The sequence below is a fragment of the Saccopteryx leptura genome, chromosome 2 (assembly GCF_036850995.1).
Source record: "Saccopteryx leptura isolate mSacLep1 chromosome 2, mSacLep1_pri_phased_curated, whole genome shotgun sequence".
In the NCBI taxonomy this organism is placed as follows: Eukaryota; Metazoa; Chordata; class Mammalia; order Chiroptera; family Emballonuridae; genus Saccopteryx; species Saccopteryx leptura.
This window is the reverse complement of record NC_089504.1, coordinates 32,529,254-32,552,840: the sequence shown is the minus strand read 5'-3', so window position 1 is coordinate 32,552,840 and position 23,587 is coordinate 32,529,254. Positions and strand designations below refer to the sequence as shown.

At 45.7% G+C, this 23,587-nt stretch overlaps 2 protein-coding genes across 7 annotated transcripts in view; one reads left to right on the top strand and one right to left on the bottom strand.

The window, feature by feature from the left end:
• The window catches only part of INVS (inversin), a 138,093-nt gene extending 118,038 nt beyond the window's left edge, over positions 1 to 20,055 (top strand). For 3 of the 5 annotated variants that reach the window (XM_066367551.1, XM_066367553.1, XM_066367555.1), the window contains 5 exons: positions 2,862 to 3,148; positions 7,530 to 8,250; positions 14,109 to 14,338; positions 15,368 to 15,442; positions 18,439 to 20,055. In XM_066367551.1, coding sequence (XP_066223648.1) covers positions 2,862 to 3,148; positions 7,530 to 8,250; positions 14,109 to 14,338; positions 15,368 to 15,442; positions 18,439 to 18,545 — 1,420 coding nt within the window. In that variant the 3' untranslated portion in view covers positions 18,546 to 20,055. The remainder of the gene's footprint in view (positions 1 to 2,861; positions 3,149 to 7,529; positions 8,251 to 14,108; positions 14,339 to 15,367; positions 15,443 to 18,438) is intronic. The other 2 variants (XM_066367552.1, XM_066367554.1) reach the window with 2 other exon arrangements.
• Positions 20,056 to 20,186: 131 nt separating this feature from the next.
• Positions 20,187 to 23,587, bottom strand: part of TEX10 (testis expressed 10) — a 53,042-nt gene continuing 49,641 nt past the window's right edge. For both annotated transcript variants that reach the window (XM_066367558.1, XM_066367556.1), the window contains 2 exons: positions 21,536 to 21,746; positions 20,187 to 20,405 (listed from right to left, as the gene is read on the bottom strand). In XM_066367558.1, coding sequence (XP_066223655.1) covers positions 20,265 to 20,405; positions 21,536 to 21,746 — 352 coding nt within the window. In that variant the 3' untranslated portion in view covers positions 20,187 to 20,264. The remainder of the gene's footprint in view (positions 20,406 to 21,535; positions 21,747 to 23,587) is intronic.

Below are 23,587 nucleotides of genomic sequence, written 5' to 3'. Positions count from 1 at the left end.
CTTCAGAAGGGAAAGTGTCGTTGACAAGGCTATAGACCAAAGATCCAGATAGCGATCATCTGGGTCTTCCCTGGCCCTTGAGATCTGACTAAGCTTGGCTTCAAATTCCAGTCTGTGGAAATCTGAATTCTATGACTTGTTGGGCTCCGTCTCTGGTGTCTTAGCTCTGCAGTTTATCAGGGTGCTTCTGAAAAGGCCTGTGTGAGCATGGCAGGGCTTACAAAAAGCTGGTGCCATTGAGGAGAATCACATTTCCTGTCCACAGAGGTATAGGTTACAGATTATACAAAACTTTCTGTTCTCTTAGCTTTATGCTCAGGGTGTGGTCAGAGGGATGCGGTGCTCGTTAGAAATGCAGAGGCTGGAGCCCCACCCCAGGTCACCTAAATCAGAAATCTAGATTTTGGCAAGATATCAGGAGATTAAGCTCATTACAGTGTGAGGAGCACAGATCTTAAGTCCTTTTCTGTCACCTCCCCGTGGGTGTCCCTGTCCTGGCCCCAGCCCTTTGCTCTTTCCTCCTCCCTCCCTCTCACTTGCTCTCACCTCCTCCCTCCCCGGCAGGAGCTCAGACACATTCTCTGTGTCATGACAGAGCAGCTCTCTGCTGTGGAGCTCCAAGCTGGTCACCACGGAGGCCCTGAAGGTCTCACCCTGGCCAGGTCTCAGTCCTGACCCCAGCTTTTAAAAAGTATTTATATTTGTCCAAACAAGGGCCCCTTCGGAGAGAGACCCTGATACCAGCTACTTCAATAAAAGAAATGTCTCCTTCTCATAACAAAAGAGATCCCAGATTTTATGAAGATACCTGGTTTCCAAACAGACCCCTACATCAATTCAGGATTACAAACTATCATGTAAGTGTTAGACCTGGGGGAACTGAGTCTTCGACAGGAAAACGACTCATGCGAGTTCATTTTGTGGTTCTTGGCAGAGACAGGACCAGGAAAGGTCTTCCACTTCCCAGGGCAGGCTTCTCCCCACTACACCCCTTGTCGTTCTACTTCTGACTGACCCCTTCAGTGGCTCCCAGATCCTCTTCCTGCAGCAAATGAATATCTGGGCAGCAAATGTCCATCAGATGCCCCTGTGAATAGAGGATCTGTTGAAAGATCAGAAGAGGCCAAACAGGCCCAGTTTTTCCAAACCAGCCGCCTTTTCCCAAACTGCCCCGTCTGACTGAAATCCTCCTCCATTCCCACCTGTCTGCCTGGCAAACTCCTCCTTCCTTCCTTCCTTAAGAACCCGCACCTGGGACTGTCTTCTGGCTTCCTCCAGACAGCATTAGTCACTGCTTCTCTGCACAGCCCACTGTTACACCGTTTCTCCACTGATGATAGCTTTGCTTTCCTAGCAGTCCCGCTGGCGGAAGGCCCCTCAGGGAGGGCTGGACTCGGGGCTCGTTCTTGTGTCATCAGCACCCTGCGTGGGAGAGGCTCAGAAGGCAGTTTTCCTCATCCTTCCTTTCCCTCGGAAATCCCTACATATTAACGGTGCTGGTCAAACAGACAAATCCTGCTCTGAACCCAGCCCTTTATCTTCGAGCACCTGGCCCCTGTCTGGACCTGAGCTGCCTCAGGCCCTCTGCCCCCACGGCTGCTTCTTTCTAGACCTGGTCTCCCTGCCAGCCCTTCCATGCTGTTGCTGTCCCAAGGTTCCAGCTTAGCCACCAGCTGCTAGTACATGACTTTTTTTTGGAGGCTATTTTATTTCTTTTCATTATTATTAAATTTGAGGTAACATAAATTTCTGTTGTATGTTTTAGTTCAATGTCTGCGCACTGTGTTGCATGCTCACCACCAAAGTTTTGTTTCCTTCTGTTAACACATATTTGACCCTCTTTGTGATCGAAGAAAACAGATATTTAAAAGTGAAATATGGCCTGACCAGGCACTGGCGCAGTGGATAGAGCATCGGACTGGGATGCCAAGGACCCAGGTTCGAGACCCCCGAGGTCGCCAGTTTAAGCGCAGGCTCACGTGGTTTGAGCAAAAAGCTCACCAGCTTGGACCCAAGGTCGCTGGCTCTAGCAAGGGGTTACTCAGTCTGCTGAAGGCCCACAGTCAAGGCACATATGAGAAAGCAATCAATGAACAACTAAGGTGTTGCAACAAAAAACTGATAATTGATGCTTCTCATCCCTCCGTTCCTGTCTGTCTGTCCCTGTCTATCCCTCTCTCTGACTCTCTCTCTGTCTCTGTAAATAAATAAATAAATAAAGGAAACATTAAAAAATAAATAAATAAAATAAAAAATAAAATAAAATAAAAGTGAACATATGTAAAAACAAACCACTAAGCTCTGGACATTGGTCTCAGAAGTGTTTTTGTGAATCTGACTGCAAAGACTTGTTGAAAGTGATCCTGCCTTCCGGACCTCATCTGCAGAAAGAGTAGGTTTGACTCATCAGCCAGAGCGCTCCACGGCAGGGTTGCAACTCACAGTTGTTATCATCAGTTGTGAGGTGCTTTGTAATGTTTTTGTATAATCATTAAAGTCTGCCAGTGGTCTTTTTCATAGAGAAAAGTAAAGGTTGTCCTTCTGTCATTCTCAGTTGTGTTCTGCTGTGCTCCCTGGAACAGGAGGAAAGGCGTGGGGACACACACCCTGGGATTGTTATGTGTCACGTCAAGTTCCCTGCTCATTTGTCGTGTGTGTCGCCACAGGCTGACCTGTAAGATTCTTTTCAGCTCCATCATCGTATGAACTATAAAGTTCGGAGAAAAGGCTGCTCTCAGAAATGTGAATCTCCAAATCCCTCCTGTGATATGGTAGCTCTGAAAACTTAAATCTCACTTGGGAACACTTGAGTGGGTAACACTCTTTTAATTTTTTCCTCTTCCTCCTTGCCTTTGTTTCAGGAAGCGAGAGGAAGAAAACAAGCGAAGAGAGGCAGAGCAGCAGAAGGGAAGGCTGAGTCCAGACTCAGGCAGGCCCCAAGCCTCTCCCTGTCGGCCCAGCACCCAGGCTGAGCCCCCCAGGCAGAGCACTGGCCCCAGCAAACAGCCTCCCACCGGCAGCGCGGCCCAGGGCCCTGAGCAGAGGCCCTGCAGCGGGACTCCGGGCAGAGGGTCTCCAAGCAGAGCCCCCCAGAAGGAGCAGCATCTTTCTCCAGACTTGCAGGGAACAGACCCCAGAAAGCCAGACGGTATGTGTATTGCCTTTGCTACCCAACGCCGACCCGTGGACTGTGGGCCCTTCCACTGGTGGGTTAGACCATTTACATTTAGGTAATGATGTCAGCGCTTAAGTCTGCCACATTATTCTTTATTTTCTATTTACTTCCTCTGGTTCTCGTTCCTGTTTCTCTTTCTTTGCTTCCTGTGGGTTACTCAAACATCCTTTAGGATTCCAATGTGATTGATTTATCATGTTTTTGAGTATATCTCTCTAGTTCTTGTAATGGTTGTGCCCGAGTATCACAATATATATAAGTGACTTATAATGGTCTACTAGTATCAGCATCTCACCACTTTGAGTGAAATATGGAAACCTCACTTCCATTTATGCACCTTTACCTTCCCCACTTTTAAATATCTTTGCTGGGTAAGTGTTTTTATAATTTTTGTTTCAGTCATCAAATATCATTTACAAAACTCATGAGGAGAAGGATAGTCTATTTTATGTATCTACTTTTTGTTGGTGTTTGTCTCTCTGGTGTTCCAAATTCCGTTTCTTATCATTTCCTTTCTGTTTGAAGAACCTTCTTTAGCCAATTTAAAGGTGGGTCTGCTAGCAACAGATTCTTTGACTCTGCCTTTGCCTGAGAATGTTTCTATTTTGTCATGAGGGATTGTTAAACCAGATCCAGACATCACGGCCGGCAGTTCCCGGAGGCAGTTCCCGTAGCACTTGGAAAAGACTGCCACTTCCTTCTGCCTTCCATGGTTTCAGAGGAGAAACTGGCTGTCATTCAAACTGGTGTTCCTCCCCGATGGTCCTGGGTGACGTGTCATTTCTCTCTGGCTGCTTTCAAGATTTTTTCTTTATCTTTTTCAAGAGTTTGCTATGCCGTGTCTTGAAACGGGTTTGTGGAGTTGATCCCGTTTGGAGTTTGCTTAGTGTGTTGTGGTGCGCAGGGTCCAGCCTAGGTTCGGGAGTTTGCCTGAACTCAGTAATTCAGGAGAAGACTCACAAGATTCAGCATGTTGTCCTCATGGCTGTGGGTTATTGTAACAAGAGGACACAAAGTGAAATCAGCAAAGAGAAAAAGGCGTGTGGACCGAAGTTGGGAGCAAACGAGGTGCAAATGTCCCAGAGTTCTCCAAGAGTTCTCTCCTAGTGAAGTCACACAGGACACAATTCTTCCAGCAACAAATGGTAACAACCAGTCAGACAACATTTTTCCACAAGGAAAGCAACCTAAACCTTTGACTCTAAAATTCTTATCAAAGCTCAGTCATGTAGGTACACCCTGTTTAGCATGTGCCTAAACTCCAGCCTCCCAGAAGGAAAGCGGATATTCAATATAAACTACTGTATAGTTTGTGTACAAAGCAATGTAAGCACATTGAGCCATTGTTATCAGTTAGGGAATGGTGACAATCCTCCAGAACTCGAAGTGCAAATGCCAACAAAATGAAAAAGACAAACACTGTCTCAGTGTTATTATGAAAATAGTTCTGACCTGTGGACCCCCAGAAAGGGTCTCTGGGATCTCATGGCCACCTAACTCAGGGCTTGGACAATTCAGTCTGTCTCTCTAACACTGCAATTTTCTTAGCTATAAAATGGGGGTATGTTCGCCTGACCAGGCGGTGGCACAGTGGATAGAGTGTCGGACTGGGACATGGAGGACCCAGGTTTGAAACCTTAAGGTGGCCGGCTTGAATGCAGGCTCATCCGGCTTGAGCGCAGGGTTGCTGACTTGACCCCAGGGTCACTGGGTTGAGTAAGGAGTCACTCACGCTGCTGTAGCCCCCTAGTCAAGCCACATAGGAGAATGCAATCAGTGAACAACTAAGGTGCCGCAATGAAGAATTGATGGTTCTCATCTTTCCCTTCCTATCTGTCTGTCCCTATCTGTCCCTCTGACTCTATCTCTGTCAAAAAAAAGGGGGGAGGTATACTCTCCACCCTACAGGGTAATTATGAATGGAAATAAAAAAGGTAGAGCACTGGTTATAGACCATTACCTATAACAGTAACTACTATTATTAAACCACAATGCTGATCTACTAGAAACAATCAGATAAAAGAATACATTAATGATCATAAACATTGCCAGACTGTAATTCCTTGACCCACGTCCTCTTGGAACCTAGGCTCCACAACTTTCACACCACTCCTGCATTCTGTTAATCTGAGCGACACAGGCCAGCCCAGCCCAAGGGCGTGGAAACCTAGACTCCACCTCTGGATTGAAGATGTGAAATCACATTTCAAAGTGGAGTGCCTACTGCAATGGGATGGGAAGGGAAGAATCTTTGGCCATTAAAACAATCTGTCATAGGAACAATGTGTCTCTTCTGTATCTGAAGAAACCCAAACACTACTTCAGAAGGCAGTATGCACCCCTATGTTCATTGCAGCATTATTCATAACAGCCAAGTTATGAAAGCAACCTTAAGTGTCCAGTGATATACAAAAGGATAGAGATGTGGTACATGTATAAAATGGAATATTACTCAGCCATAAAAAAGAACGAAATCTTGCCAGTGAAATGAAATTGTGACAGCTTGGATGGACCTGGAGGGGATTACGCTAAGTCAAATAAGTCAGAAAGGCAGATATTCTTTGACTTCACTTATATGTATAATCTAAAAAATACAGTATAACAAACAAAACAAAAACTCATATGGAAAACATTTCTTTTTTGTATTTTTCTGAAGTGAGAAGTGGGGAGGCAGAGAGACAGACTCCCTCATGTGCCTACCAGGATCCACCCGGCAAGCCCATTAGAGGGAGATGCTCTGCCCATATGGGCCATTGCTCCGTTGCAACTGGAACCATTCTAGTGCCTGAGGCAGAGGCCATGGAGTCATCCTCAGGGCCCAGGACAACTTTTCTCAATGGAGCCTTGGCTGTGGGAGGGGAAGAGAGATAGAGAGGAAGGAGAGAAGAAAGGTTGGAGAAGCAGATGAGCACTTCTCCTGTGTGTCCCGGCTGGGAATTGAACCTCAGACTTCTACACACCAGGCTGATACTGTACTGCTGAGCTAGCCAGCCAGGGTAGAAAACATTTTGATGGTTGCAAGATTGGGTGGGGAGGATGGGTGAAAAAGGTGAAGAGATTAAGAAGTACAAAATGCCAGTGGTAAACAGCCGTGAGGATGTAAAGCCCAGCATAAGGAAGATAGTAACACTGTTTAACTAGATGTGGTGTCAGATGAGTGCTGGACTTACTGCTGGGGGATCACTTCATAAGTTATGTAAATAATCACTACGTTTATACCTGAAACCAATAGAATATTGTATGTCAACTTAATTGAAATTTTAAAAAAATTATTTTAAAAAACAGGTGGTTTGTAATATTTTGCTTGACCTTTCTATTGTCCTCAGTGGTGAATGTGGCTCAGTCCAGCCAACGTAGAAGCAGAAGTTCCTTCATTGCTTTTTACATTCAGACTAAATTTTCTATTTTAGACGTTCTATTTAGTTCATTTTCAAATAGATCTATTCTTTCCTCATATTTTAAATTTCCTTTGTTTAAGCACTGTATGTGCAGGTGAACACACAGTGTTCTGTTAGCTTTAGTTCTTACTGATGTAAGTTTGCTATTGTATCTGTTAATTGTCAGTCATGGTCAGTAGTTTCCTCATGCACTTTGTAATTTTGGATTGTGAAGTCATTTTCAGAAGAACGCCTCTGTGCAGCCTGAGTTGAGCACATGCCACACTAAAGCAATATTGTGTTTCCTTCTATCATATCTCTATTCTGAGGCCAGTTATTACATCAATTTTTTCTATAGGTTAGAAATAAATGAATGCCAAACTCATGTGAGGCCCAGGACTTTGGTGACTTCACCCAGAACCTAGGCTAAGACAGACTTCCTTGGCATCACCCAGGGCTGGCAAGCAGATTTTCTTACCTGGACTAGTATTTCCCATGGTATCCAATAATCCTGGCGCATGCAAGGTCTTGGTTTTAGTTAACTTTCTGCCTGCAAGTCTTCATTTTCTGTTCTTCTCTGGATGTTAAAACACTACCAGATATTTAATAAGACCAGCCGTTGCCTACTGCACCCCCAGTACCTGCCTCAATCAGCTCATACCCCTACTACCTGATTTTCAGTTTTCTCTGTTTTTGGCTGTCAGAGATGACTTTTATTTTCTTGAAGGCACTATGGTCCTTTTTAAAGGATGTTTACTATATTTTAATCAGCATTTCTAGGTAGTTATAGTTGGAATGCTTTTAGGTTATCAAATCTACCCTTGCTAGAAATAGGAGAAGTTTTTTCTAATCATAATTACCACTATCGTGGCAATGCTGTAAGAGGGCCTGAAGTTTACGTACCTGCGGGCAGACTTGCCCTGCTGTATAAGTTTTGAACAATAATGATTCTTTCCCCTTTTCCTTGTTTCCCCAAGAAACACCCAGAGAACATTCTGAAGGCCGATCTGCCTGTGTCCACTTCAGCCCCAGTGAAGGCAACGGTGGAAACAGGTGTCCGGTCGTCTCCTCTGCTGAGAAGTCCAGAGCTGAGACAGCGGGCGAGCCACGGAGTGACAGGGGGAAAAGCTTGTTGAAGCAGCCGGCCAGTACCAGGGTGGCTGGGCCTGAGGAGAAAGGGCAGGACTCCGGCTGGGCAGCTGCAAGCTTTCCCCAGCAGGAGGGCCAGCGGAAGCCCGGTAGGCGGCACGGGCACGAGGCAGGACCCAAGGCCAAATGCACCTCCCAGAAAAGGCGCGTTCAAGAGCTCAGAGGAGGGCGGCGCTCCCCCGCCGGTTCCAGCCGGCCTGGCAGTGCCAAGCTGGAGGTGGTCCATGCTGGGCAGAATCCCCTCCACCATCGGACACCAAGAAACAAAGGGACACAGGACAAGTTGGAAGGAGAGGCCTGCTCCGATCTGCCACGGAGGACTGAGGTGTTGAGGCCAGGAGTCAGGAAGCTGGGGACATCCACCGTGTCTGAGAACGTTCAGACTTCTCAGGAGACCGACCCCACTCCTGGTCTCTCTGGGCAGAGTGTGAATTTCGACCTTCTCCCTGTAGAGCTGCGACTGCAGATAATCCAGAGAGAAAGAAGCAGGAAAGAGCTGTTTCGCAGAAAGAACAAGGCTGCAGCCACCATCCAGCGGGCCTGGAGGAGGTGAGAGCCGGCGGTGTGGCTGCCCCATCCCCTAACATGACTCCCTGTGCTCTGTGGCAGCCTGAGTTTCAGGTGACGCTCAGACAGGTTTTCTGACCTTGTGCACATCACTTGGCCTCTCTAACCTTCAGTTTCCTCACCTGGAAAACGATTTAACAATGGCTGCACCTGTCCTGTTTATATGACAGGTTGTAGAATGAGATAATGTGTGCTCAGTAAATTCTAAAGCCCTGCACACATAAAGTATTTTCGGTTTCTTCTTTTTATGTCTTTACTACCAGGAATCAATCAGTCATACCCCAAATACCTAACCCAGGGCCTCAATATAGTGGATTGAGTGACTGAAATTTATTACAAAAACCTGTGTAAGCATCTCTCAAGCTCAGAATGTAGGGTGAGTGGGGGAATAGGGGGGTGCAGGCTTCCCAAAATGCTGAGCTGGACACCTCCAGGGAGCACTTATGGGGAGACGAGGAGTCTTTTGCTGCAAGTTTTTACCCGTCTCATGCTCTCCCTTACACGGCAGGCCCCACGAGGGCCTCCATCCAGATGAGGCCTTACAGTGATGGCCGGTGCCCAGGGGAGGGCTGGAATCACCCCAACAGGTGGGAGGCACGTGGCCTCCATCGCCAGAGAGAGGAAGGGTGAGGGGGGAACAAAGCAGCAGATCACTGTGAGCACAGGTGCGCCACATATCAGCGGCCCTGTCAGGAGATAAAAGGGCCAGGGAGCACTTACTGTTGGCAGAGGGTGCGAGGGTGGGGTGGGGGATGCGGGGGCGGCGTGGCGCCTGGGAGGCCGGGCAGGGGGCCCGCCCAGAGCCCCGCGGCACAGGCTTCGCTGTGGTGCGCCCTTGACGTCTGCTCCAGCTCCAGGCCCTTACAAGGCCGTCTCACACCTTTGCTCTCCCAGCCACAGCGGGAAGCCTTCAGCGGAGGGATGAGTGTCTCCATTTTTATAAGAGCATATGGTGTCACGAGAGGAAAAACGACTTGTGCCAGTGGTGCAGCTGCAGCCCGGGAAGCTGTGCCTGACCGGGTCCGAGGGCCGTCCCATCCTGCCTCAGTCAGGCGGGTGCTGTGGGCCAGGGACCGGCGGGCGGCCCCTGCTCTTCACCCCGGGCCGCCTGGAGAGGGCCGCCTGGGCAGGGCTCACACTGTCAGGGAACCGTTGTCACCGGGAGGTGGTGTAACTGTTAGTAGTAATAGCTGGCATTGATTGGGCACTTGTGCCAGACCCTGCGTGGCGACTCTACTTCCCCTCATTCCACAGACGAGGAAAGCAAAGCAAGTGAGGCCGGCGCGCCGTTAGAGCGCCTAAGTGCCACCCTGGCTCTGAGGGCCAGGCTGCCTGGAGCCGCCGCCGGGAAGGGGCCCTGCTCCGGCCAGGGGAGTTCCGCCAGGACGTGCGCTGGCTCCGTCCCAGAGGAACTTTTATTATATTTCAGCTGAAACCTGGGCTCTAATCGCCAGCGGACCGGGCGCATGGGCCGCAGCTGCCCCCCGCCAAGCAGCCTTCCAGTCCCAGGGCTCTGACTCCTTTGAAGAGTCAGAGGCCGACAGGTCCTGTCAGTAAGTGTCTATAGCAGCAAATGAGCCTTCAGTCAGTGCCCCAGGAACAGTGGCTCATAGTCCAAGTGCCCGCCTGGGGAGGCAGTCACACAGGCCCCCTCCGGCTGCGTCACCGTGCAGCTCTGAGACCTGGGACACCAACTGCCAAAAGCCTCTGGGAAGCTGCACACTGGGAAGTCGCATGTCTGGTGACATTAAAAATGCCTTTTTTATTTTTTTATTTTTCTGAAGTTAGAAGCAGGGATCCAGTCAGACTCCCGTATGTGCCCGACCCGGATCCACCGGCACGCCCACTAGGCAGCAATGCTCTGCGCATCTGGGTGTTGCTCCATTGTAGCTGAAGCCATTCTAGCGCCTGAGGGGGAGGCCATGGAACCATCCTCAGCACCCAGGCCAACTTTGTTCCAATGGAAGCTTGGCTGGAAGAGAGAGGCAGAGAGGAAGGAGAGGAGGAAGGGTGGAGAAGCAGATGGGCGCCTCTCCTGTGCACCCTGGCCAGAAATTGAACCTGGGACTTCCACACGCCAGGTCGACGCTCTACCACTGAACCAATCTGCCAGGGCATAAAAATGTTTTTGATCCTGCTAGAACCTTATACACCTTCCACGTTAAGTACAGGAGCCCAAGTGCTGTCCTGGGGCAGGGGGTGGCGTGGAAACCAGACCTGAGGAGCAGGGACGGTCTCACAGAAGTGCTCCGCCCTGTAGGTGTTGGACGTTGTCAGGGGAGATGTAGAGGGGGACGAGCTGCAAGGTGTGCTAGGATGGGGTGAGCCTCCTGCACTGGGGGCCAGAGCCAGTGAAGCTCATTCTTAAGTTTTAGTTTTAGCCTGAACAGGTGGTGGCGCAGTGGATAGAGCATCGGACTGGGATGCCAAGGACCTAGGTTCGAGACCCCGAGGTCTCCAGCTTGAGCGCGGGCTCATCTGGTTTGAGCAAAGCTCACCAACTTGGACCCAAGGTCGCTGGCTTGAGCAAGGGGTTACTTGGTCTGCTGAAGGCCTGCAGTCAAGGCACATATGAGAAAGCAATCAATGAATAACTAAGGTGTCGCAATGCGCTACGAAAAACTAATGATTGATGCTTCTCATCTCTCTTTTCCTGTCTGTCTGTCCCTGTCTATCCCTCTCTGACTCTCTGTCTCTGTAAAAAAAAAAAAAAGTGTCAGTTTTACTTGACTGTCTTAGAGATTGAACCCAGATCCTGGACAAGCTAACCTGGACTGGCAAGGGCTGTGGCTAAGAGCCTGGCCGAGTGAAACATTCCCTTTCCCTCCCCCATGTGAGCCCCGCCCTGGCAGCTTGCGCTGCCGTCAGCAAGGGCAGGCTGGGCCCTGAGCCCTGGACCAGAGGGGACATGAGGTTCCCAAACAAGGCAGGAGTGCAAGTTCTCCTTGAGAACGGGGACCGTTGGCCGGGCTGTCTCCACACCAGGGCAATTAGGTGGAAGCAGTGCCCGCTGAAAGCCAGGACTAGGGCAGCTTCAGCCACCACCCGGGTGTCCCAGCGAGCTCTGCCCAGAGAGCAGAGGGTGTGGACGCCACCTGGCATCTCACACAGACGAAACTGAACTGTGGAGGGGTACTGTCCCATAACTCTAGCTTTTCTCTGGGGTTGGCTCTTGGAAGTGTGGGGCTTTCTTCTATTCGAGGGATGACATGATTTGTCACTCCAGGTCAAGAAAGGAAAAATCTTGCAGTTTGACTGAAAGGAGCCCTTACGGCAGGAGGGAGGGCTGCACCCAGTGCTCAGGGAGGTTTGAGCAGATTCAGGAGGGTTGTCTCCCGTTTGGTGTACTGCAGTCAGGCCTGGGGCCTGCTGCCTTCTGCAGCACCTGCGGGCTCACCAGGAGGCGTTAACCAGATACTTAACTAGATAGACGGATGCAGCTTTCCTTGCGAGGCTCCACACAACTGTGTTCAGAGAGTGGAGTGCAGTGGGATGGGCACTGCCAAATAGATACGAGACACAACAGCCATCACGCCCGTGCCCCTGACCTCTCCCACCCTAGACTCTGCCCTCCAGCCGTCAATCTTAGTAAAATACAGCTCTTACCTTTGCCACCAGTCTTAAGAACCAATATGGGGGCCCTGGCCGGTTGGCTCAGCGGTAGAGCGTCGGCCTGGCATGCGGGGGACCCGGGTTCGATTCCCGGCCAGGGCACATAGGAGAAGCACCCATTTGCTTCTCCACCCCCCACCCCCTCCTTCCTCTCTGTCTCTCTCTTCCCCTCCCGCAGCCAAGGCTCCATTGGAGCAAAGATGGCCTGGGCGCTGGGGATGGCTCCTTGGCCTCTGCCCCAGGCGCTAGAGTGGCTCTGGTCGCGGCAGAGCGACACCCAGGATGGGCAGAGCATCGCCCCCTGGTGGGCAGAGCGTTGCCCCTGGTGGGCGTGCCGGGTGGATCCCAGTCGGGCGCATGTGGGAGTCTGTCTGTCTCTCCCCGTTTCCAGCTTCAGAAAGAAAAAGAAAAAAGAACCAATATGGGAAATGTTTTCAATCTTTCAACGTTAAATATGTTAGCTGTGGGCTTCTCATATATGATGTATACCTAATTTGTTAAGGGATTTTTATCACAAACAGGTGTTGAATTCTGTCAAATGTTTTTTCTGCATTTTTGGAGGTGATCATATGATTTTTTTTCTTTCATTTTGTTAATGTGATGTTTCATATTGAATTATATACATTGGATCATCATTGCACCCCTAGGATAAATCCCACCTGATCATGGGGAATGATGCCTTTACTGTGCTGTTGCATTTGGTTTACTAGTATTTCAGTGAGATGTTTGGTTGTGTTCATCAGGGATGGTTCTTGTAGTGTGCTTTCTGGATTTTGTGTCAAGGTAACGCTGGCCTCGTGAAGTGAGTTTGGGACTGTTCCCTCCTCTGTAAACTTTTAGAATAGATCAAGGACTGGCATTCTTTAAATGTTTGGGAAAGTTCATCAGTGATGCCATTTGGTCCTGGGCTTTTCTTCCTTCCATTGGGAGATTTGATTATTGATTCAATCTCCTTACTCATTATTGGTCTTTTCAGACTCTACTTCTTCCTGATCCAGTCTTGGTAGGTTGTATGCTTCTAAGTTTTCTGTTTCTTCTACTTTGTTCAGGTTGGTAGCATATGGTTGTTTATAATAACCTCTTGTGATCCTTTGCAATTGTGGTATTAGTTGTAATGTCTCCTTTTACATTTATAATTTTGATTTGGGTCTTCTCTTTTTCCTGGTTAGTCTACCTAATGATTTGTCAATTTTGTTTCTTTTCATAGAACCAACTCTTCATTTTGTCCATCTTTCCTTTTCCTGTTCTCTATTTCATTTCTTCTCTAATTGTTATTTCCTTCTATCTAACTTTGGGCTGTTGTCTTTTTTTTTTTTCAGTTCAGTAAGGCACGCAGTTAGGTTGTTTGACATTTTTCTTATTTCTTAGTGTAGGCATTTATTGCCATGAACAACTTCCCTCTTAACAACTGTAAACCTCTCAGAGTGGTGCTGTCATCACGTAGCCACTCCTCTTACCTTTTAATGTCCTCTGTCCTGGTCTCTGTGGTGCAGGGGGTTCTTCAGCCTTTAGGTCCTAGAAATCCTGCGTTCCAGGATTTTCTCAGTGGTGTCTTGTCCATGAACAGTTATTAGTTATTTGGTGAGGGAGAATTAGTCAGAAATGAAGTCCTGGTTACATCACCTCAACTCAGCCTTTCTCAGACTCATAACCTCTGCCTCACAGATTTAGTTCCAGGCTTAGTTATGAGGAAAGTGCCTGGAAACAAATGTTGGCTTCTTCCAGTGTAGCCAGTCTTCCAATCTCCTTTCCTCACCACATACACAATGCTTCATACACATCTCTTTACTGACTTTCCTGTGCAAATGTCCATACCTGTCTGCTCATGCCAATTCTGCTGCCTACAATGCCCTCCTCTAACTGCTGAGCGCCTACTCACCCTTTAAAACCCAGCAAATATCAGCCTTGTAGTCTTACCAACCCATACGACCGATCAGTCCCCCTTCTGTCTCATGCCACCCAGCTCCTTGCTCTCAGTACTTCTTACACTATATTTGTTTACACAGTGGCCTATCACATCTTGAGGGTAAGGACTCATCTTACTAATTCAGGAACTGTCTCATGGAAAATATTCAACTTTCAACATACTGCCAATGAAATTAGGAATGGGAGCTTGAAATACTCCCAGTTCAATAAGTACTATTCCTATAGCTTTGAGAAACCTTAAGGAAATTTGGTTTTCTCAATACCGTGATCTTAAAAGCCTTTCCCCTCTCTGATCCCACCAGTTACCAGCTCAGGAAGCACCTATCCCACCTTCTGCATATGAAGCAGCGAGGAGTCAGAGATATGGACAGTTGCAACCTAGAGTGTATGGCACTGCTCCTCCATGTTTGGAGGAAGGATCTGGAACTAAAACCCCCAAAGACCACCACAGCAAGCAGGACCACCAAGAATCCATCCAAGAGCAGCTCGGGCACAAAGTTCACCAGGCACTCAGTGCTCAAGCAAATCTACGGTAACTGTCCTGCACACTTTGTAGTTTACAAACGCCCCCACCCCCCACCCCAGCATGTCACTTCAGAATCTGAAATAGGATTTCATTGTATTGGGCAAAACTCCATTCAGGTAGGAACTGATTATATGTACTCACAGTCACCAAGAGTGTAGCACCACATTTAGTGCCTCCCTTCAGAAATTCTGGATCAGAATTGGTTTGAGACGAGGCATTCTGGCATCTCAACCCAGAGCCTTCTAGAGAGATTTTCTGCCGGGCTTCGTAACTGAAAGCCTTACATTGCAGATTCTCTAGGCCAGTGTCCCCAACCTTGTTTGGGGCACGAACCAGTTTAATGTCAGAAAATACTTTCATGGACCGGCCTTTAGGGGTGATGGATAAATGTATCACGTGACCGAGACAAGCGTCAAGAGTGAGTCTTAGATGGATATAACAGAGGAAATTTGGTCATTTTTTAAAAATAAAACATCGTTCAGACTTAAATATAAATAAAACGATGATAATGTAAGTTATTTATTCCTTCTCTGTGGACCAGTACCAAATGGCCCACGGACCATTACTGGTCCGTGGCCCAGGGGTTGGGGACCACTGTTCTAGGTCACTGCGTGGGTCTTCCTGACATCACTAGTTTGGAGGCTTCCTGGCACAGGCCAATCCCGCCTGCCTCACTGGCCTTTCCTTTGCTGAGACAGCACAGAGTTGCCTATCTGTTGAAATGCCCCAAACCCAAACACTCCAGTAAGTACTGTTTAGCAGAACTGCTGTGAACTAGAACATTTTCAGCTCTGGAAAGAGCCTATCAAAATAACTCAGCAGAGAACATGCCTGACTAGGTCCACAACAGAAAAATGTTGAGCCAAGGCACCTTTAATAGATCTGTGGCCCAGGCTTACATGGTATTTCCACACCATACCTCGTTTACCTTGGCCCATACTCGCAAGTTCAAGCCCTCACCACAAAGAATCAAGAACCTGTTCAGGCCCCGGCTGTCAGCGTCCGGGATAGATGATCATTGTTGCTTGGTTTCAGGTTGTTCTCAAGAAGGGAAAGGACATCATCCCACAAGATCTTCCAAAGCCCACTCAGTGCTGCATCTCAACTCAGGTAAGGCAGCCACTGTGCTGGCAGAGTAGGTCGGGAAGGCATTGTGGTCATGCACTTTCCTTTTATTTGTCATCCCCAATGACAGAAAACCAATCACCAGAGGTTCCCAATGGGTCACTGATTGCAGGGATACATGTGTTTCACCCCCGTCATGAAGCTATTACTGCAGTCACCGTCTGTCTCCATAAGAGGCCAGTTATTTTTGTAACCAAAGCTACTGAAATTTCCTCCAGCAGAAACAATAAACAGTAGCTGCTGCTGATCACCTTTACTTATTTGTTCACATAAAGAAAGGGGAGGTGAAACCCTGTTCTTCAAAGCCAGGCTTTGGGAGTTCTCCTTGCATTTTGTTTCCACATTAAGTAAGACCCTCTACCTCCTCCCTGAAGCTGGGAAGAAGGCCCTGCCTTTTGGGGCCTCACCGGAAGCTGGTGTCTTCAGCAGCATGCAGCTTGGACGCAGCTGCACATTCCACGGGAGCGGCTCAGGGAACTTACTTTTCAGCTGCACAACAGGGTACTTTGCTCAGAGCCCCTTCATTCACACCAGCATTAAATGTGGGTGATAAGTTCAGTGCTGTCAGCACTTAATGCCAGGCCAGCGTCTCACGTGGGTGGCCATGACAACGCGCTCCCTAGCTCACCGCTCCTGTCACCCTGCAGGGACAGAGTGCAGCTGGGATGCTGAACAAGGACTGTCAGCATGAACTTTAACATTCATTTAATTTTCGATGGGGGGAAAACTTGGAGGTGGGGGAGAGTAATTACTGCCAAATCTTTAATAAGAGTCAGGCATCTCCTGTAATATAGGCAGGCTGCTCAGGAAATGGTGGGTGGGTGGGGCAGTTAGAAACTTACAAAAGAATTAAGGCCCATAGTTCTATGTAAAAATATATATATATTATAATACATATAATATAGATATATATGAATTAAGAATAGCTTCTTCAAAAATAGAACTGTCAGGTGTAACTACCAGAGAAGCACCATATAAACAAATATTATAAATTAATCAGAGCCATTTTTACTGTTTCTCAAGAGAAAAATCTAAACCATCAGCAGTCTTTTAAAATGAAGGTATTTAGCAGCATAAAAGGTTTTAAAAGAACTTAAAGAATAAACAAATTCACAGAAATGCACAGCGGTTTCTTAGGACTCGTAGGAACAAACAGCTCTTTTGCCCTACACTTGTAATCCAGACTGGCTTAAAAATGGACATAGACCGCCTGACCTGTGGTGGCGCAGTGGATAAAGCGTCGACCTGGAAATGCTGAGGTCGCCGGTTCGAAACCCTGGGCTTGCCTGGTCAAGGCACATATGGGAGTTGATGCTTTCCAGCCCCTCCCCACCTTCTCTCTCTCTCTGTCTCTCCCTCTCCTCTCTAAAAAAGAAAAAAAAAAAAAAAAAATGGACATAGACCGAGAGTCTTTTCCTAAGCCTGAACTTGAAGCAATGCAAGGTTTATTAGTCTCATCCACCCTGCCTACCAGTGAAAGTGGATGGTCAGAGCTGCTGGCTAGATTAGTTGAAGTCTATGTTTTATACAGAAAACATGTCTATTATTAATTTCCATGATATGGGCATGACTAAACATATTGAAATTTCTGCAATGTGGAATCACAGATGTCAGATTGAACCAAAAAGAAAACAATGAATTTTGGTCTTCAAACCTTGACTAGACATGGTCATTTCATTTCTTGCTTTGAGAATTCCATGGGGTTAAGGGCCCTGATTTTGCTCACTGTTCTGTGTAGCTTTAGGAAATTGTTTGGCCCACAATAGGTATTCAAATATTTGAGTGAAGACTGTGGCTACTGACCTCAACCATGGGGAATAGGTTTTATAGCACCTTTACCTATTATCAAGGAGCAGAATTTAAGCTGGATATAGTGAAAGTAACAGTATCCACAGGCTGTTTCTCTACAGTATTTGGAAGACTGTTTAATCCCTGCTTTATCCAGTCTTCCACACCCATCCCTGCACACCACCCACAAAGAATAGCAGCACAATAGTGATCAGTGTGTGTGATCAGCCATTCATACACAAGCATGAATGACTCGCCTAAATTTTTGGGTCCAGCTCTTTAAAAAGACAAGAACTCCCTTAAAAAAAGAAAAAACATTCCAATGAATAGAATAAGCATGGCTTAAGTGATTACTAGTAATGGTACCCCCTTGTATGAATGCAGACTATTCCTGTCCACCTACACAGGCGTATGCAGAAAACTCAAGACTCGAAACATAAAGGCAGCCAAAACACATGCCAGAATTCCAAGAGTTCACTTTAAAATAATGTTACTGAAATAACAGTCATTTTCTCTCCTGGTTTTATTACCTTTCTCCTGTTTGTAATCTTTATAACTGCTCACCTTTCATACTTGCTTATTTGCTGCACATAAAGTTAGGAGCACACAGCACTATGGCCTCAGCAAGGTCTCTTTAACTGTAGGGGGCCCCAATATCCTCGCTTATTAAATGAGAGGGTTGAGTATACCACTAATTTTTTCAGCTGTGGTATCCTATAATTTTATAATTTCAAAGTCATAAAAAAAAGGCCTAAGAAGTCCATTTCACATTTGATATGCCTATCAGTCTACCATTTGAATAGTTTTCAAACAAACCTATTCTCTAGAATGGACTATAGTCAAGTGTGTGGCACATAGAGTTAAAAGACACATACTGTATATGTACATGTAAGTTTCTGTTGTTGTCCTGGAGAGATGCACACGGAGAAAGATATACTAGTTATTCTGACTGAAGACCTAGAGTCCCACCTGCCCTTCCCCCTCAAGGTTCTTATGTGAGAGATGCCATTGCTCTTTGATGATAGAAAATGAAAGGCTGATAATCATCCTCTCTCTCTACAGTACACTGGCCATCACCATTTTTAGCATCACGTGTAAAGTCTCAAACTAAACCCTTTCTTCCTTACCACCAATGAACTCTTACCTTCAGCATTAAAATTCAGAATTATCTACCTGGTATTTGTTTTTAACAGTGAGCAACTTGCAGTGTATACACCTCCTTGAGAACAGTGGAAGATCAAAGAATTTTTCTTATAACCTGCAATCAGCTACTCAATCAAAAACCAAAGCAAAGTCTTGACTGCCTCTGGAGGAAGACTGTGTCCGGGGTAACTGGAATGGCTAGTATAGAGTTCTGATTTTCTGATGGTTATCTTTTATATCTTGGGAAAACTTTAATATGCATGCCTGAAGCCTTATTAGCCTGAAAATGTGGTAACAACTGAAAGAAAATGCCAGAATGATTTCTTTCTGCTCTTACACAGCATTATTTGGAAGTTATCCTAACCTGTGCCAGAAGACCAGGGTAGATCGTGACTATACAAAACTGCCTGGCCACCTGCCTTAACCTCAGCCAGTATGGCTGCAAGGAGAATGTGTAAGTCACAGTCAAGTCCAAGTAAACTTTGAACATGAGGGCTGCTGAGTGGATTTCTGCCAGCCAGCTGGTGCAGGCCAGGCTTCCTGGCTTCAGCGAAGAACGAGATGGCGAGGAGCCTGTCCTACAGCAGCCATCTTCATTTCATGATGTGTCTGGACTTGAATGCAACAAACCATTACAGACACCACATCCTGTTATTTCAACATTATCAGTTTTAAGTTTTAGACCAGAATTATGACCCAGGATTTGCTTTTAGAAACCTTCTGTAAGACCACATAGAAACTGTTCATCTCTGTTGACTCCTTACATCTTACAGTTCATGTTAGCCTCTGAAGCCACAGGCTGCTGCCATGTCCTCAGTGAACAGCTCTACTGGTATCACATGGCAACAAGGAAATCAGCCAGGCAGGTAGGTGTACAGACCAGACTATTTATGCAATGGTATCAATTCAGGCCTTAACTTTACACTTATATTTTCTGCCTGACCTGCAGAAGTAAGCAGTCTTACCAAAATGTCATTCCTACTGATGGAAAACTGTTAAACATACACAATCTAGCTAAGAACACCTGCTTTAAACAAAATCCAGTGACTAGCGGCCTTTTTCACATTTTTAACCCTTTGAATAGTGAGTTTTTTGTTAACCCTTTGAGTGAGGACGTACATGAACGTTCGTACTACTCAAAGGGTTAAGGGTAAAGCTAATGTATTAGTAATGTAGACAGGCATAATATACAGTGACATAGTAGACTCACAAGTACTTTTAGGATGGCTTCAATTTTCTTAAGAATTACCCTTGTCCTGACAGTAAGAGAGAGGAAGCAGTAAGATGTTAACTTAATTCCTTTGATTTTTTTTACTCTGCTAATTAAATTATTTCATGATTAGGAAAATGAATATATCACAGAAAGTAATATACAGAGCTGGTAATTTTTAAAGAACTATGATGGGTTAGAAAATCATTAGAAAATCACTTTGAAGGTAGTTATCTCAATCAGACCAACCACCATTTAGACATAGGAAAATCCAAAACAACTGCAACACTGTCTTGAAATCCTGCCCCTGCACTGAGAGCTAAAAACCACTGTAAGTAACAAGTCCACAGTGAGCAGGTCAGTGTCATCATGGGTGACAATGCCCACACAAAACAAAACTGGCTCCTCTTGCTAAGATTTAGCTAACGTCTTGGTAAATAGTAGATGGTACTATATCACTCTGTATTTTGTAAATATTTAGTTCCTATAAACTGTAAAATATACTACCTACCACATATCTTGTGCCAGTCCAGGAAGCCAACTTGCATTATTTTCCTACCTTAGTACAAAGGAAGGTTCATAAAACAATTTCTTTAAAAGTTCAGCTTTAATGACAAACATTTATTACAGCAGTCTCTCTTCAAAATTAGATGTGAATAAACAATTTTAAACAGGAAGTGCCACGGTGCCTCTTTCAAATACTGTATTCAACACACTGGGCCCTTGAGGATGCCCAGTGATATACACGTTAAAGCAATAATGTAAGTCTGTTAGCCACTGCTCCTGAACACCTCCACTCTTCAATGTCTGCAGAGAAAAACAAGAGTAATTTGAGAACTAAAATTACTCTGCTACCTGAAGTGGTTTTCATGTCCAAACAACATCTCAGAGCCACTGCAACAGAATCCCCATCTGTAAGTCACCACATGAAATCTTATTGGAAAGGGGGGCCTATTGATTGATAGTAGTGAAAATTATTAGTAACACCCTCAAGTACAAGTAATAGTTTCTTGTTTGGTTTGTTCCCCCCACATATGCTAGGAACTAATGAAATTTCACCACCCACCATCCTTACACTCCAGACTTCCTCCTTTTAGCATTCTAGAATCTCTTGTATTTTGAACATGGCTGACTGACAATATCTGCAATTCTCTTCCTTATGGAGATGGGTTGATTGTCCAATCTTGGAATAAGCAAAATTCTTGACTGTCCTCCCTTCTACTATTTCTGAATTATTACTACATATACCAAATTAATAATCCCCCAACCAAAATCTATTAAAAAAACCTAACTCTTCCAAACTAAGAACACTGAAAGAATCAGATAAGAGGACTCCCAAACCCACCCCACCCCCCAAAAAAGCAAGTAACACACACAAACTGAACAGAGACTAACCATAAGACAAAGCTGAAGCCTACAACTTTCCAGGGAACTAGAAAGTGGCCTGAAGTTTATTCCTGCTAAATAATTTCCAAATGACAGCTAACATTTGTTGAGCAATTAATAAATGCCAGCTATACTAATTGACTTGGCAGAACTCATTAATGGTCACCAAAAACCAACAAAATAACTATTAGTCCTATTTCTACACTTAGGAAAACAAGCGTTGATAGGTTTAAAAAAGACCAAAAAACCCTTGCCAAACTATCAGTTAATTAACAGTCTCTAGGCAGCACTGACTCTGATGCCTGTACCCTTTTCAACTAAGTGGCCAGCTACCTTAATTCAGTTTGAGTATTTTAAGGCTTTCATGGCTGACTGTGGGATCAAAGAAACCCCCCACCTTAAGTGACAGTCCAGGACTAGACAACAGGAGAAACCCTGGGAAGTCACCACAGTAGGCTTAATTAACACCAGGAACCCTGTGAAGCCCCAGGCCTAGCCCATGAATTCTTTCTAGTGCTAAGAGAACAAAGCCCTTGTTCCATCCTTCTTACCGTGATATTCTTGATGATCTGCTGCACCAAGATGGCGTTGGTCACCATATGAGTCCTGAGGGGAGCGTGCTGGAGCAGCAGGCGGAGCAGCTGGCCCACGACAGGCAGCTCCTCGGGAGCAGCTCTGTTCACCCGCAGGCCCTGCAGCATCAATCGGAGGACTCGAGGCAGGAGAGCCAGGATGGAGACACAGACTCCCCACAGCTTGTCCCTACAGTAACAGCGACAAAATGAGTCGGTGAGCCAACACATACAGGAAAAGTACCCTTTCTATATTTCCCAAAACAGAAAATGTCCTTTTAAAAAACGTGATTTCTACTTTTTACACCATATGCAATAAACTCAAAATGGATTAAAGACTGAAATTTAAGACTCTTTTAAACCATAAAACTCCTGCAAGAAAACATAGGCAGTAAAATCTCTGACATTTCTTATACTGTAGCAACAGTTTTTCTGATTTATCTCTTTGGGTAAGGCAAACAAGAAAAGGTAAGTCAGAGTAAATCAAACTAAAAAAGTATTTGTACAGCAAAGGAAACCATCAAAATATGAAAAAACCTACTGAACAAGAGAACATATTCACCAATGATACGTCCAATAGAGTTAATATCCAAATCTATAAACCACTTATACAACTTAACTCCAAAAAAAAAATTTCCAGTTAAAAAAATGGGCAGAGGACCTGAGTCTCCAAAGAGGACAAACAGGTTGCCAACAGCCATATGAAAAGATGCACCATGTCACTAATCATATCCCCTTATGCCTGTCACAATGTCTGTCATCACTAAATCAACAAACAACAAGGGTTGGTGAAGATGTGGAGAAAAGGGAACCCTTAGGCTGCTGGGGAAAATGCCGACTGTGTAGCCATGATGTAAAACAGTATGGAGGATCCTCAAGAAATTAAAAATGGAACTGCCTATGACCCAGTGTTTTCACTACTGGGTTTATATACAAAGAAACCCAAAACACTAATTCGAAAGAATATATCACCCCTATGTTCAGGCTATTATTTATAATAGCCAAGATATGGAGGCTACCCGAGTGCCCATCAACAGACGAGTGGCCCTGGCTAGGTAGGTCAGAGTGTTGTCCCAATACACCAAGGTTGCAGATTCGAGCCCCAGTCAGGAAACATGTAAGAATCAACTAATGAATGCACAAATAAGTAGAACAAAAACCTGATGTTTCTTCTTTTTTCTCTCTCTAAAATCAATAAATGAAAATTAAATCTTTTTTTTAAGCAAGAGAGAGAAAGGGACAGATAGGGATGGACAGACAGGGAGAGAGATGAGAAGCATCATTTCTTCATTGTGGCACCTTAGGTGTTCACTGACTGCTTTCTCTTAAGTTCCTGACCAAGGGACCACAGTCGAGCCAGTGACCCCAGCGACCTTGGGCTTCAAGCCAACAACCATGGGGTCATGTCTATGATCCCACACTCAAGCCAGCAACCCGGCTGCTCAAGCCAGTGATTTCGAGGCTTCAAATCTGGGTACTCTGCATCTCAGACTGATGATCTATATACACTGCGCCACTGCTTGGCCAGGAGAAAATTTAAAAAATAAAAATACACAAATGGATAAAAAGTGCTAGTACATATATAAGATGGGAGTATTACTCAGCCTAAAAAGGAATGAAATCTTACCATTAGTGACAGCATAAATGGAACTAGAGGGTATTATGCTAAGTAAAATAAGTCAGACAAATGCCATATCTTTTTGCTTACATGTAGAACAAAATAGAAACAGACTCAAAGACAGAGAGAACAGACTGACGGTTACCACAGGGAAGGTGGGGGGACTTTATTCTACTTCTCATTCATGCACAGCCAGGATAGAAGAGCAATGTGCAAGGAGAAAAGAGAAAGCTAGTCTGTTGCCATAGCTCATACTGAGGCAAAGACACAGAGATAAAGACGACACATCTAGAAGAAAAAGAACAAAGCTCCTTTGATTCATGCTAGGTTTCAGATTCCTACTTCCACAATGCCTAACTTGGGTTTTATAAGTTGCTCCTGAAATGTGCCAATATATTAATTTACTTCACTAA